The following is a 14,442-nucleotide window of genomic DNA, read 5'->3' as shown; positions in this document are numbered from 1 at the left end:
GGGTGAGGAGGTGGGGGGCTTGAAATTATATCAGTACCCACATTCACATTCGACAAACGAGATGTCATGCCACTGCATCATGGCTTCGTGACTTTGGAGAGAGACACACGAGTAAATTGTCCCTCGAAAAACTCCTGAGAGATGAGCACACGTCACTCGATATAAAACGACGAACCTGATCCTGGCACCAACAAGATCCCACCGTCGGTAAGAGACCACCTCGGAGAGCAGCAACATCATTCACTCATCCAGGGCATCGTAAACTGGACTTTATACGTAGAGCTATGTGTTTCTTTTCCACGTGAATGTGTATGTGTGCATTTCTTTGCTTCAGAGATGGAAAAAAAAGGTAGAGAAATGTTCTTTTTATTTTTCTTATTCCCATGGTTCTTTGGCTTGATGCATTTCTAAGAGGGTGAGGTGTGCATTCTCAGGTGACTGATGAGGTTGCGCTGCTGTGTAAACTTCCCACCACATAGCTGGCATTCGTACGGCTTCTCCCCGGAGTGGACGCGCATGTGCTCCGTCAGGCGGTACTGGCGTGTGAAGCGCATGCCGCACTCCTCGCATGCAAAGGGCTTGAGGCCCAGGTGGCTGCGCATGTGGCGTGTCATGGTTCCCCGTTGGGTGAACATTTTGCCGCAGATGTTGCAGGGGAAGGGCCGGGTCAGCCAGTGGCTCTTTTCGTGTTGCCTCAGCGTCGCGGGGTCTTTGTAGCTCTTACTGCAGACAGTACACTTGAACGGACGTGACTCAGAGCCAAAGCCGGAGGGACCCACRGGGGCAGAAAGGTCCTCGGCTTCCTCATCGTCTTCCTCTTTCACAAAGGCCCCGCCCTCCTCTTTGATGTAGAGCTCGTCCTCGGTGTGCGTTTCCACGTGAGCGTTGAGCTGCTCGGAACTGGGGAAGCCCTTACCGCAGGGAATGCACACGTAGAGGTTGTCCCCAAACGCTGGCTCAAAACCTTCCTGCCGGTACACATAGTTGACGCTGTGGTGCCCTCCTCCGCCTCCTGCACTCTCTCCATCACTTTGACCACTTTCATCACTGTGGTCCTGCCCATTTTCTCCTCCGTCATCCTCATCTTTACAGTGGAAGGACTGGTCAGACGCAAAGCAGCTACCACTTCCTCCGCAGATCCCAGAGGAGCGGCCATCTTTAGGACCCACGATCACACCGTTGACCAGGGGCCGGTCGTGTTCCTCCGACTTCAACCCTGACGCCTCTCTTTTTGGCCATTCGTTCTTGCGAGCAGCCTGCCGGGTTTTCTTATGCGGCGGAGGACCATCTGTTTGGTTTGGGGTTTCCTCAGAGGTTTTGGAAGCGGAGTTGAGCTCCATGGTCTCTGAGATGCAAGTGTCGGCACCTGGCAGGGTGGTTGAGGAGTCGTCCAACGAGGCACTGTTGGTTGTGGATACTGAGGCAGATTGAGGGGACTCCTGGGAGTTGCTGTGCGGGCTGAGGGCGTCAGTGGCTGTGCCTGCAGAGTGAGGACTCTTCTTGGACAGATCAAGTCCAAGATCTGGCTCCCCAGCACTTGCTCCACTGCTAAGGTTACCATTACTGCTTCCATGTCCCCCATTCCCCACCTTCCCGGAGCTGCCGACAAATAGCTCGTCATCCGAGAGCTTGTCCCGAAGGCCTTCATCTGGCTGTGGTTGGTCGGCATCGGAAGGGGCCGGGGGATAGTGGTTGTTCGGGCCAGCAGGAGTAGAAGAGGAAAGGCGCTGGTTGTTGAGACGTAAGCGACTAAGAGGACCTGGAGTGGAGGGTTTTCCTGGCAGGGGCTTCCCACTACTGCGCTTGAGCTTCTTTCTGCACAGAGCGGCGAGGTCGTGGAGCTGGAGGTAGCTGGCTGCAGTCAAGAGGGCACTGAAGTTCTGCTCGTTGCTGTGGTCCGAGGAGGACAGGAGCTTTCCAGTATAGATAAAATCCAGAACTTGTCTAAAAACAGAGGGGTTGACCATCTCTGTGTCGAGGTTAATTAGGTTATCATGGAGGACCAGTGACTTGAAGTAAATGCTGCTTGCTGCCAGGATGTTCTTGTGAGCACGGAAGAGTGCATTCTCCACCACAATGATGACGTCACACAAGAAGCCTTTGGCTCTCTGCTGGTTGAGTTGCAGCAACAGTTGTTTGGCATGATTTGGCAGTTCCATTTCCTCCCTTCTTCTCTCTCTCTCTCTCTCTCTCTCTTCCACAACGAGCAACACCTAAAGCTAAAAGACAAAGACAAAGAAAGATGGTTAGTTTTGAATATTAAAATGTAGACCTATTTCAGTGCAAATGTTGCATTATTCATGTGTGAACCTAGTCGCAGCTCTAAAATATGATTTTCAATATTTCAGTTTGCAAATACAAGAACATTTTCTTTTTAYGTGGCAGTTTTCCAGCAGCTTGGTCACTACAGCAAACACAGTGTTGGTGTCAAAACAGTTTTTTTTTAACTGAAAACCAGTACATTTTTGTTTGTTTTATAAGACAACCATTGTTTAGGTTGTCTGAGACAACCTATTTTCATTTTGGACAACYATATCCTGTGTCTTGGTTGTCCGGTGGACAACCAAGCAAAAAAGACCTTGATTAAAGTTCTCTGCCGCGGGTGTTTGTCATTGTAAAAATGAAAGGGAGAAAAAAAACTTAGTAAAACTGAAAAGAACACTAAACTGTAACTTTTAATAAAGGTTATGTACACAGGATACTCCTGTTTTAGTGAAAATGTTTGACCTATGAGCAGAAAGAAGCTTATGAATGTTGAACTCTATTTCAAAAAAAAAGAGAATGAGGAAGTTTCATTCACGCAGATCCTGTCAACCTGGCTGACTGAGAACAATTATGTATAATAAACTGTCTACAGAAGAATATACTTGTTAAATTACATTTTTCTTTAGATTCTTTTGGACAATAAAAATGTTTTGCGGACAACCRGGCTTTGTCAACAGGTTGATGTCTACCCCTGATAAGTTTGATCTAATAATCTATTTTGCATGACTTAAACAGCAATTAAGCTGCATTTCTTATGACACCGGCCCTACAAATACATCTATTCACAGATAAATTAACACACCGTTCAAACATGCTACACATAACATTGCAGATAAGAAACTGGAACCCACGTCCTTCCTTTCATCRTCCATTTTAAACAAATAGTTGCCCTACACAGATCAAGTTCTGACCGTACACCCTGCCGCTGTTCTGGCACGAAAAGCCACAGGGACAGAGAGGAAGAAAGGGTAACGTAACTATTTTCATACGGTGCCTCTTCTCAGCTTCTCTTCCCCATTTCAACAGAGTAACTCTAGTTTCGGTGGGGTGCCCTCTTTGGAAACACGGCTCACTCTCGTCTCCATTAGGTCATGGTAATGTCAGCCCTGCCCCATTGTCTGAGGGTGGGGGTCGGTGGCACAGCGGGGCCGGGGGTGGGGTGGGGGAGGATTAGGTGACACCTGAGCAGGTAAAACTACACAGGAGCATGGGCAGAAGGGGAGGGGGAGGGTGTGGCTCAAAGACAAGGACGGCACCACTTGATCCTCCAGAGAGGCCCTCATTTATGGAATTAGGACAGGTGAATCTCATTCACAGGTGACCTACAACATACTGCGGTGCTCTTTTAACAGCCTCACACAAAAATATGATTTTGCTTTAATTTGAGGCTTTTTAAATGTTGGGAAAATGAATCAATATGTTTATGTAATTGAAAACAGCAGCATACAGTGCRTTTCTAGAGATTAAACATTACTACTGTAGTAATTTTAGTTTGAAAAAACATATCAAACGCTTTGATATTTAGCYGTTAGTATTCACTTGTTTTGGATCTGCACCACAGGAACTGAAAATACTTAAAATGGTTTGCATTTAGAAATAAGCGGATATTGTTTTCTAAAAATAAAAAAGACAAGRAAAACATTTCAGAGTGGATATTCAGGAATTCAGGACAAGAATAATTTGTATTGTAGTTGTGTGGTGATCGGTTCAGACCAGYGCATCAAAACATCTGTAAATCCTTTTGCCTTAACATGAACTTTAAATAAAATGGAACAAAACACACAGTAATGAACTCACTGATGTCTTGACTTTCATTAGTTCATGTTCAACTAAAAAAAACAAAGCTTTGACCCATCAGTAACTGCCTATTACAACAAGAATATTGAGAAAATCCACTTCTTGCCAACACAAAGGCTCTGATTATTCATAGAACTGATAAAGAATATCTCAGGATTAACAATCACTTGCTCTTTTATACCCGTTGATTGTGCCTTATACAAAAAATAAACAAAGAAAATGAATCTTGCAGCCACCGCTGCTCCCTTTATGACCATTCACACAGATCAAAAGGCAGGTCTGTGCGGCATCCACGCACACTTCAACACAATAAGTCAGACCCTTGGTATCATGTCAGAGACAACCTCTGTTGGCTAAGAGCAGTGTGACGACACACACACACACACACACACACACACACACACACACACCTAGCCTTGTGGGGACTTTCCATGGACTTCCATTCATTTTTTGGAAATTTTATCTCTTAACCTGACCATTTACTCTAACATTAACCCCACAGGTACCTACCTGACCCTAAAACTAACCTAAACTCAATTCACACCTTGGTCCTAAACCCAACCCCCACACCCAAAATCAGCCTCCGAAGTCGTAGAGACCGGGCTTTGGTCCCCACAAGAGGCATCCGGTCCCCACGAGGCTGCATTCTCCTGAAAACTCATCCCCACCAAGTAGTAAAAACWWGGGCACACCCACACACACACACACCACTTCCCATTTCACACACAGATGCCAATTTGTCTGTGTAGCTCCTTTCACACTTTTTAAAGCCRGGCCTTTTCCTGCCTTGGTGTCATGTGAAACGACTGTGGCAGAGTATAAGGGGGGTGGAGGGTGTTGAAGTCGATCCACTGCAGAGGCTGCGGTGGAGGTAGTCACAGTGCAGAGTTGGCAAGTGATTGTGAAGCGGGGGACTGCACGTGCAACGCTCCTTTTTCCTGGTCCCATRATGTGTGAAGACACACATGTGTGAACAAAGAGAAGTAAGAGAGATTCATCTCTGCAGCCTCACCATAGTATCTGATAAGTAAAGCCCCGTCTCCATGTCAGTGTCTCTCTCACTCTGTGGGCAGATCGCCATTGTGGTAAAAAAGGAAAAAGATTTTTAAAAAAGCAGTTGTGGTTTTATCATACAGTTGTAGTGGTTTTTTTTTTTTTTTGTCGAGGCACTGTTTAAAAGTGCGTTTATAAATCGTAGGTGACCGAACCTCAAGGATATCTGCTCAGTTCAGACGCCTCCGTCCAGCTCAAGCTGTATGCGCTCATCTCCTTCACATCTCTCCAGGAAGAGTTTACTGGAGGAGTTTGCAAGTTCTGCCTCGACTCAGCCAACGTACATGCAGAAGTCTGCTGATGACAAAACGGTGAGCGCGCAATACACCCTTAGAACCACCGCCGAGGTGGTTCTGAGAGCAAGGCTGGAACCAGAAAAAGGAGACAGATTTGGCCGAGGCTGAACCGAGGAGAAACGCATACATGCACACCCGTTAACCGCGGACTGAGGGGGGCATCATACCTGGTAACTGGTGTTTGTCAGCATTTTTAAAATGTAAAAAACAACTGRAGTTATGCGATTCTTAAAGGAGCTCAGTTTCCGTTTTCCACCAGGGATCCTATAGATCTGTTTTTGTTTTGCTCCTTCACCAGAAAGATAAAATTTCATGCTCAATCAGTCACATTTTACTTTTTTCAAATCTTACGATCAAAACCTGAATTTAATGTCTGCAAGCCCCACAATGAGCTGGTAAAAAGGACAAACATGAAAATACAAGATATCAGTCTGGAAGTTGACTTCTTATGATGGGAGCTTTCTGAGGTTATCTCTTCAGGCATGAACGTTGCTTAAGTGTAAAGCAGAAAAGGCTGGGGTCTGTCACAGTCTGACTGGCTGATACAATCAGCTGAAGTAATCATTACTCTMAGGCCCGGCCTTGCCTCATCTGCTTCGACACTTCTCCTCATGGTCTTCCTCCCCTCCCCCCCACGTCCCTCTGCTGCACATCTTTCTCTTGCTCTTTTATCTTCCCACTGTCTCCACTGTCTCCCTGGACCTGCAGCCACATCTCAGGAACGGCTCACTGTCCCTAATGTTGATCATAATGAGCCATGCTGGAACACATAACCCATATCCGTTAATCATGGAACCAGCTTCAGGGGTGTGTGGCACTGAGCCCCGGCTGGCAGTGATGAACAAGAGGGCGGCTGGAGCCTCTGCTCCGATGCCAGCCAGGAAGCCATTCATCATTCAAGTCTCTTTTAAACATACACACCTCAGCATGCTTTATGGTGGATCCAAGAGACTGTTTTTCTTGTTTCCTGCAGGCCAACATAAAAAGGGGGCTGGGCTCGGAGTGAAGAATCAGTGCAAGAGCTGAAAAAAAACTACCCCCCCCCTCCTCATCTCATCCCTCGTTCTCCCTCTCCTTCCCCCATCAACCACACAGCCTCCCGGCCCCTTCTGTGCTGCGCCCTGCCTGCTAGATTCCAGGGGGCTGCTAATGGATTACTGCTGATCTATATGCAGCTAAGGTGGGACACATGTAGTCCCAGCTCCCCTCCTAATGATGCTGCCCAGGAAAGAGAGATGTATTACAATGGGGAAACGATAGGCCCACGCCATCACGGTACCTCCGCCCGCGAGGGCTCGGCTTTTTATGCACATTTTAATGCAACCTCTAAGCAGTCATTCCAGCTCTCAGGCAATTTACATGATCTAGCGTTTAGAATAAAAAAAAAGGGTTGAACCTGCAAGTGTTTTCCAACGAAGCCGGCACTATCTGCAGACACGAAAACTAACTATTTTTGCGCTGACTCCTACCAGACCAGGAGGAATGCGGGTCCTGTAGGTACATGATCAGCCTTACTTGACTTTACTGTCAACCTTTTGAGAAACCGAGGCTTAATGATAAGGGGGTGCAGCAGCTTCGTTTTAAAAGGTTCAACCTTGACCTCTTTTAGAAGCCTGCTGACAAGAAGAGCTGACACGGATGTTTACCGCAAAAAAAAAAAAAAAAAAAACAGACTGACGTGATCAGGATCACATACCCAGGTGTTGATTTACAACTGCAAACTAGTGAGCGTTGAAGAGCCCTGAGCGGTGAATTAATGTCAGCCAAATTAAACTGGTTACACCACAGAGCTGGACAATCAGGTTTGACCTCACTTAGTGGCTTTTTTTTTTTTGCATTCCTGTGCTTTGGAGTTTATGGATTACGCATCAAGTAAGTGCACGTAGCAAAGGTGGCTGAGGGAGTAGTGGGCTGTGGCACTAATCTCCTCGACGGACGGCAAGAGAGCCAAGAGAGGGGGCAGAGGTGAGGCAAAGTCCTGTGGCGCAATAACAAAACACACCCTACTATTGTGAAAGGTCAACCGACAGAAAACAAGACAGAGTAGAATTTTGAAAACCACATTCAGCCTTGCTTTTTAAAGAAAACTCGGGTTGTTCTTTTCTGTAAACAGCGCATTAATAACGACATTTGAGGACCTGCCACTGAACTCTCACAATCTGCACAAAAAAGGGATTAGTGGCGGAGAGATAGACACGAGCGGAGAGGCAATCGTGTACAGGAGGGGAGAGGAAAAAAAAAAAGGCACGCACTTTAAAAGAACACATGCACACTGTCACACACAGAAAGAGGAGTACGCTGGTGGGCAGAGGCGGTGGGGGAGGGGTCAGGGGGATGGTGCAAAGCCAGTTTGAAATCCAAACACCCAAGCAACCGGCTCTCAACATGGCTGACCTTGCTGCATGGGCACGGCTGAGCCGCGCAGGGCCCGCGGTGGMGCTGCGGTCATCCGACCGTCGCGTCGCTCGCACGTGAAAAGGACGGCGCGCGACACAATGAGGAGATTAAAGCACGYGGGCGGGCGAGGCTTTTCAGACGACCATGCCTGATGTTGGCTCTCATCTAATGGACTATCTGCTGCGTCGAAGGAAATGACAGAAACCCAATTTCCTGATACGTTTACATCTTTATCTGCACTGGCAAATACACAAATATGTGGCACACACAGGACTACATCAGGAAGTGGGTTATAGATGTGCACCTKGTTATGGTAAAAACCCATCTCATATCAACACCTGAATTAAAATAACTAAAGAGCTGTAGATGGTGAGACATTTCCTTTGCAGATTATTTGTTTGGGGCCAGCTGAGGTTCTTACTAGCTGCATATTTTATGATGCTAAAGCAGCACACTTATTTTCTTATTAGTGTTTCCTTGTTAGAAATATGCATTTATTGTAATAACGCAGTTTCTTTCCTCTATATGAAACACTGCTACGACAAACTGAACTGTCACACATAAAATCGCATTAAGAAAATCTACGAAGCCCAAAAAAAGCTAAAGGAGGTAGTGAATTCAGCAGCTTTTTATYGTTTCCAAACCTGATTTAAGGAAACCTGGTTTTCTTTTCATTAAATATTTGGAAATCTGGCTAGTGTGAAATCCAAAATGTTACAACGTTGCAGGAAAAAAGAGGTGACTAATTATAATTTACTAAAAAATGCCAATAAAAACAGGCAATTCTAAATTCAATCCAATCATAATGAGTKCAGGGCTCTACAGTAGAGAGATGCTGTTTTTATTGCTTGAAAGTATTTTTTAAAGCCATGACTAACAGCTGAATGASTTSGATGCAAATAATCTGCTGGAAGYKTGCGTGTAATTCTAGAAATAAAGCTCCAGGTCATAATAAATGCATAAAAAGTCAAGAAGTGTATGATCCAAGATGATATTTAACAATTATCTGACTGATTGGCTGCACAACAGAAGGGAAAAACATAAAAGTATCAGTCCCACAGGTTGAAAAGGGTGCAGCGAGATGAAGGAGGGGCAGATGTTGCCACACACACGACAAATATACCAGARCTGTGCTGCCAGGTTTAATGTACACACGCTGTAATAAAAACAAATCAACCCGAGATGTAAAAGTGCCTTTGGTTTCCCACATTACAGCGTATCCTAGGATTCTGTTGCTGAAACAAACAAAAAAAAGTGAATGATATAAATAAAAACACTACATCCTGAAGCCGAAGCGAGGAGGAGGAGCAGGTAAGCAGGTTTTCATGAGTCTTCTTTCACTTCCTGAGCAAAACAGTAAAGATAAGTCCAGGCAGTTCTGCATAAACTGGACTAAAACTCTATAAAAAAAAACTTAAATTGGCTKTTTATTTTCCCTTCATGATTATTAAAAGTACAAAATATCAAAAAAAGAAGATTATAGGAAAAGAGTAACAGTATAAAAGGAGATTAAACAATTAACTATTTCAATAATACAATAAACCACTTCTTGGTATTTAGATTTGACATTTTTTATATCCTGATTGCAAAAAACAAAATGAACTTTGGAGCTCAGTTTCACCCAGATTATGTTATCACAGTAAATAAACCTGTTTGTATTCTGACATCAGTTTGACTTTTTGCAAACAAAAATGCTCAAAAACAAAACTGACAAGATACAGAATCAAGTTGTCCATATTTTTAGGTCAATATGATTTATTTATCTTTCTGCACGGCCRTGTGTAAACAACTGCTTACACGACAGATTCCATGATTTTTCCCCCATATTTGTTAAGATGTTACGTTCCATTTTTTAAAAAGGATTAAAGTGAGAAATAATCAGTATTGACATGTGTTATTTTCCATTTAATTTGATGGTTTCTTTAAAAGATGGTAAGAAATTAAACAGGTCTATAAAAAACGCCAGCCTAATTAAATAAAGCCTGAGACGGATGATTTATTCGGCTCAGAGAATAAATCATCCCAGAAGTGAACCAGATTTAAAACCGAGACACAAATGTTTTATTTTCCCTCATAACAAACAAGAGTGTGTGTCATGGTTTTATGCATGAGTGTGCGTTTCTGATCTGCATCATCCATGTTGTGTTTCGCTCAAAGCGCCTCTGGAGAAATTACATAAAAAGCTGAAATGAAGACRATTTAAGCCCCAGTGACATAATTCTGGATCTTTTAAGAACAAAAACAATGAAAGTCTTTTGTTTATGGCCATTTCATTTTGTTTCRTGCAAAAACCCACAATAACACAAAATAAACATGAAGATTTTGTCCCTCTTTAATCCAGATTTTCAGTAAGTTCAATGAGAAAAAGATCCGAAATAACGGGTCACATTTCTGACAAAAGGGTTCTGTGGACTTTATGAACAGTTAAGATCTTACCTGCTGTAGATAGTTTGAACACCCTTAGTTTAACTACACTGAGGCGCTACAGCTATTTGCAAATTTCCATAGAACTGAGTGTAAATAAGAGTAATGTGAAACTGACAACAACATGAGCAGCCCAGATATTTAAATGATCATGAAATGTTGGAGACTGGAGTCCCTCTAAGATGGAAGCTATAGGCCTTCGCTCAACTCTGACTAGCCGTTAGCTCATCGGTCTAGTCAGAATTAAACTTAAATTTAAAAATAATAACAACAACAATAACAATAATAATAATAATAGCATTTAATTTGTACCGTATTTTCATTAAAAATATTCTCAAACTGCTACTAGAGGGGAGTCAGGACGTTATTTTGACGCCCTCTTTTGGTTTTGCGATGCCCTGTTTTAGTTTTGTGATTCCCCATTTCTTTGCATCAATGCCCTTGGGACGATGTGCCAATCTTCATGTTTGTCAAGATTTAGTAAACATTTCTGTGGATGAGGCAGATTTGACTCTCAACCACACTAGATAGGCCACTAGATAGCCAATCAAAATTAAGATGGGGGTGAGCCTTGGGAAAAATTAACTCAGATCCAGCAGTGCGCGCACACCGAGCATAAACCAAAAGTTTATGAAGCCAGTGGACGAGACATAAAGAATAAGTTGCATCGGGCTTGGATAGAAGAGGTGGGTAACGATTTTACAGCGTCAGGCTGTTGTGTTGAGTCGCCACTCCTGGTTTGTAAGCTATGAAACTTTTGTCATCAGGGGTTGGGAGGTAGAGGGTGGTAAACGTAATGGAAGGACCCCCGGCCGGCATGAAGCGTCAACACTACCTTCCAAAATCTTGGCTAAACGCCTGACCTCAGAACTTTCATTTGAAAAGATTTGTTAAAAAACATGTATTAAACCACCATATCTTAAGAACACAAATGCATTAAAAACTGAGTTTTAATAATAATCACTTTCTTACCAAACCCTGTTTGTGTGCCGACAATAGGTTCAAAACTAAAAGTAGTGTTTGCAAAATATCAATGTTAGGAGTGGACAGAAGCTGCAGGCAGGACCGTGTAGCACTTTGAAACACACCATATGACTGTTCGCCCTCACCACAAGTGAAGTGATCACCACTTCACTGAGATATGAGTAGTGAGATAAAGAGACCTCTGTCTTGACAAAATACACAGGATGAGATAGCCGGCTTCGTTTCACCCGTGTTTTAAAAATTAAATAATAAAATAAAAAAGCAGCAAAGCCACATGACCCGGTGCTTCATGGTTTGGTTGGGTAAGTTTGATGGTTTCACAAAATGCCAGCCACCCCCCACCCCACTCCTCTTTCTACAGCTTTTAAACAGCACATAACCTTCTGGCTATCAGCTCTACATTCCACATTCTTCTTCTTAAAGAACAACAACCCTGCCCCGAGGTGCTTTTATCCACTGAGCAAACCAAACTGCCCGCAAACAGACAGCTCGCAGCGACCCGTGAGGCACGCAGACGCAATCCATAAGTCCCCGTCCAACACGTCAGCAGAACTACATAGCCTAAGCAGGCTTCTTACTGCGCCGCGCTGCCCACACACACGTCACGGTAAGCCGTGATCACACCGAACACGGGATGCCGAGTGTGTGCCGAGAAAGGCGTGAGGCAACCGGCCCCGATCATGAGGATCAGATGAGGAACGCTGGCCTCGAATTACCCTGCAGGCCAGAGTCTGTTGTCCTTACAGTAATCAATGAAACAAGTCATACCGATCAGTTGACTCGGTCATTTTAATGACCTGGATTAATTTGTTTGACCCTTCACCGTTTAGGTTGCGTAGGACAACTATGAAATTTCAAAAGCTCGGCAATGAAATAATAAAACGTACAGTTAAGCCTATTTTTACTGGTGGTGTAGAGAGAAAAATTAAAAGCCAGTGGCTTAATAAGATTGAGTTGATCTTAGATGTAACTTTCAGAGGTTTAATAAACAAAAAGGAAAATGTGTTTTTCCACTAGTAGTGTTTAAAAACTCAAACATGATTGGAGGCCAGCAGGCAGACTGACTGAACACCTCTCTGTGGGTGTGACCGGTCTAAACAACATCTTGTAATCTAAATATTAAAGGCTTTGTCACCCTGTGAGTCAGAGGGGGATAAAAAGTTGTGAAAAGCATGGTTGACTTTATTTACATATTTACTTTGGCTCGACCACAGAGAAGAGTTTAGAAACAGGAACCAAACTGTTTCAAAACAGACCAACCGAAATGTTATCTGACAAATAATGGTTTCTGCTTTTATTAATGATACAAAACCACCATTTTATGGAGCACAAATGACCTAACTAGTGTGTGTGTTGGAGAAGAAGAATTGTTGGTGACTCAAAACCAGCAGCCAGTCAAGACAACCCAGCATTACTGGCATTCCTGTGCCCCATTATCTCCATGCCTCTTTGGTGAACACGGATCTACCTTGGGAGCCAAGCTGCCTTCACACCTGAGCGTCTGGCCTCAGCTCAGTATTCAAATGTCCAACACAGTAAAATGAGCCGTTCAGGCCACGGGTTCTATTAAAAAAAACACTGCAGTTTCAGGTCACAGTCACGTCACACCCACAGCAGCTTCGATGAAACCCACGGAGGCTCGACGTTGTGGGACCTGGACCAGGCTGCGTCCACACTACCAGTCAATCCTGTTAAATCTCTTTAATTAGACCTACCTGTGACCACGGGGGGCTTAACCTACATAATAAACAATGCGGGTTGCACCAAGTCATTCAGCAGCCATGGGAGGTGTGTTTCTTTCTTTTTTTTCTGGAGATTGCGCACAACGTTATGCGTAAATTTCGCTTATTTTCACACAAAAAAAAACATTCGACTCCTCATCGTTTTTAATCCGAATTTATTGGATTTAAAAACTGTTTATAGGACGGAGAAAGAGAAAGGTTTCTGTGTGGGGTGTGTGGGGGGTTGTGGCTCATGTCTGTCGCCTGCGCTTTGCCATCCTGCCTGGTAATTATCTGCTCCACAAACAGCCCGTGTGGGGCATCTCCTGTAATCTTCCCCCAAAACCAAAAACAAACGCACCCATATTTGCAAACAATCAGCTATGCGGTTTTACAGCAGGGACCCCCCCTTTTTTTTCTATTAAAACCACGAACGGTTTTGAGGCTTCCTCGGTTTGCCAAGCCGCCCTGGTAGAGCCAGGAAAAAGGCACCAACAGCAGCAGAGAGCCTCTTTTTGTTGGCACGGCGTGGAGAGAGGAAAAGGGGGAAAAAACGCGATTCCTCCTCCTGCAGCAGCTGAAGCAGAGATCCGATCAAACAGGCACGAAAGCGGCTCCGCTGTCCGTTTATAATCCACCTTAAAGAGAAATAATGCGTTTTAAATACCTTATCACATCGGTAGGATCGTCCTCAAGCGCTCTCTACCATCCTCCTGCTCATCTCACAGCCTTCGGGACGCCATGTTGCAAAGCTTATGACGTTAGGCTTCCTCACCCCTGACCCACATTTGAATAGAAACCAGCCCAGAGCGCAGCAGAGAGAAAAAAAAAAATACAGCCCACTGTGGGAGGGTTTGGCCACTTTCTCAAAACCAGAACCCCTGGCAAGTYTACCTGCAAGATGGCAGCAGCAAAGAGAGAGAGGAGGGTTTTAAAACCCTGATTCCTGGCAAAATTCCTGCTCTGATTCTGCTAAGTTAGGGGGCAAAATGCTTTAAATGCAAACAAATAATAAAAAACAAACAAACAGAAGTATCTACTTTTATGCTACTGGTAAAAAAACAGAAAACTGAWATAAAAAATATCCTCATGGTGATTGTTTATTTGTCCTTGACTATAAATGTCTACAATAGCAACATCCATGGAAAATTTGTTTGGGTTCAGAAGGTCAGGCGATATTTCTCCATGTTTACGCTCAGGTTTGTTGGGTGAAATTTGCAGATAAAGGTGCTTTGTTTACATTGATCGCATACCCACATTTCAAATTTTTATACCGACATGGCTGAAAGACCACCTGAGCGAACTCTTTCAAACCAGAATAATCTTTATGAAGACACCAATTTTTAAAAAACCTCCAGATGACATGACCACAGACGACCAGCCCTGAAACTAATCAAGTAAAGGTGATTGAATTACAAAAGTAATTATGTGTAAATTACTTTTGACAAAGTCACATTTCCCTTTATCATTGATTAAATCAACAGCATGTTTCTTTAGTCATGACT

The 14,442-nt window shown here is 43.9% G+C and overlaps 1 protein-coding gene across 1 annotated transcript; it reads right to left on the bottom strand.

Moving 5' to 3' along the window:
- Window positions 1-112: 112 nt before the first annotated feature.
- Window positions 113-13,756, bottom strand: hic2 (hypermethylated in cancer 2). The gene is made up of 2 exons (XM_014011776.1): window positions 13,605-13,756; window positions 113-2,219 (listed from the first exon to the last, which is right to left on the bottom strand). The coding sequence occupies exon 2, from the start codon at window positions 2,157-2,159 to the stop codon at window positions 408-410; it is 1,752 nt and encodes a 583-aa protein (XP_013867230.1). The 5' UTR covers window positions 2,160-2,219; window positions 13,605-13,756; the 3' UTR covers window positions 113-407.
- Window positions 13,757-14,442: the final 686 nt, after the last annotated feature.

The sequence above is a fragment of the Austrofundulus limnaeus genome, unplaced genomic scaffold (assembly GCF_001266775.1).
Source record: "Austrofundulus limnaeus strain Quisiro unplaced genomic scaffold, Austrofundulus_limnaeus-1.0 Scaffold84, whole genome shotgun sequence".
NCBI classification, from domain to species: Eukaryota; Metazoa; Chordata; class Actinopteri; order Cyprinodontiformes; family Rivulidae; genus Austrofundulus; species Austrofundulus limnaeus.
Note: the sequence above shows the minus strand (reverse complement) of the source record. Positions and strands in the feature narration are given on the sequence as shown.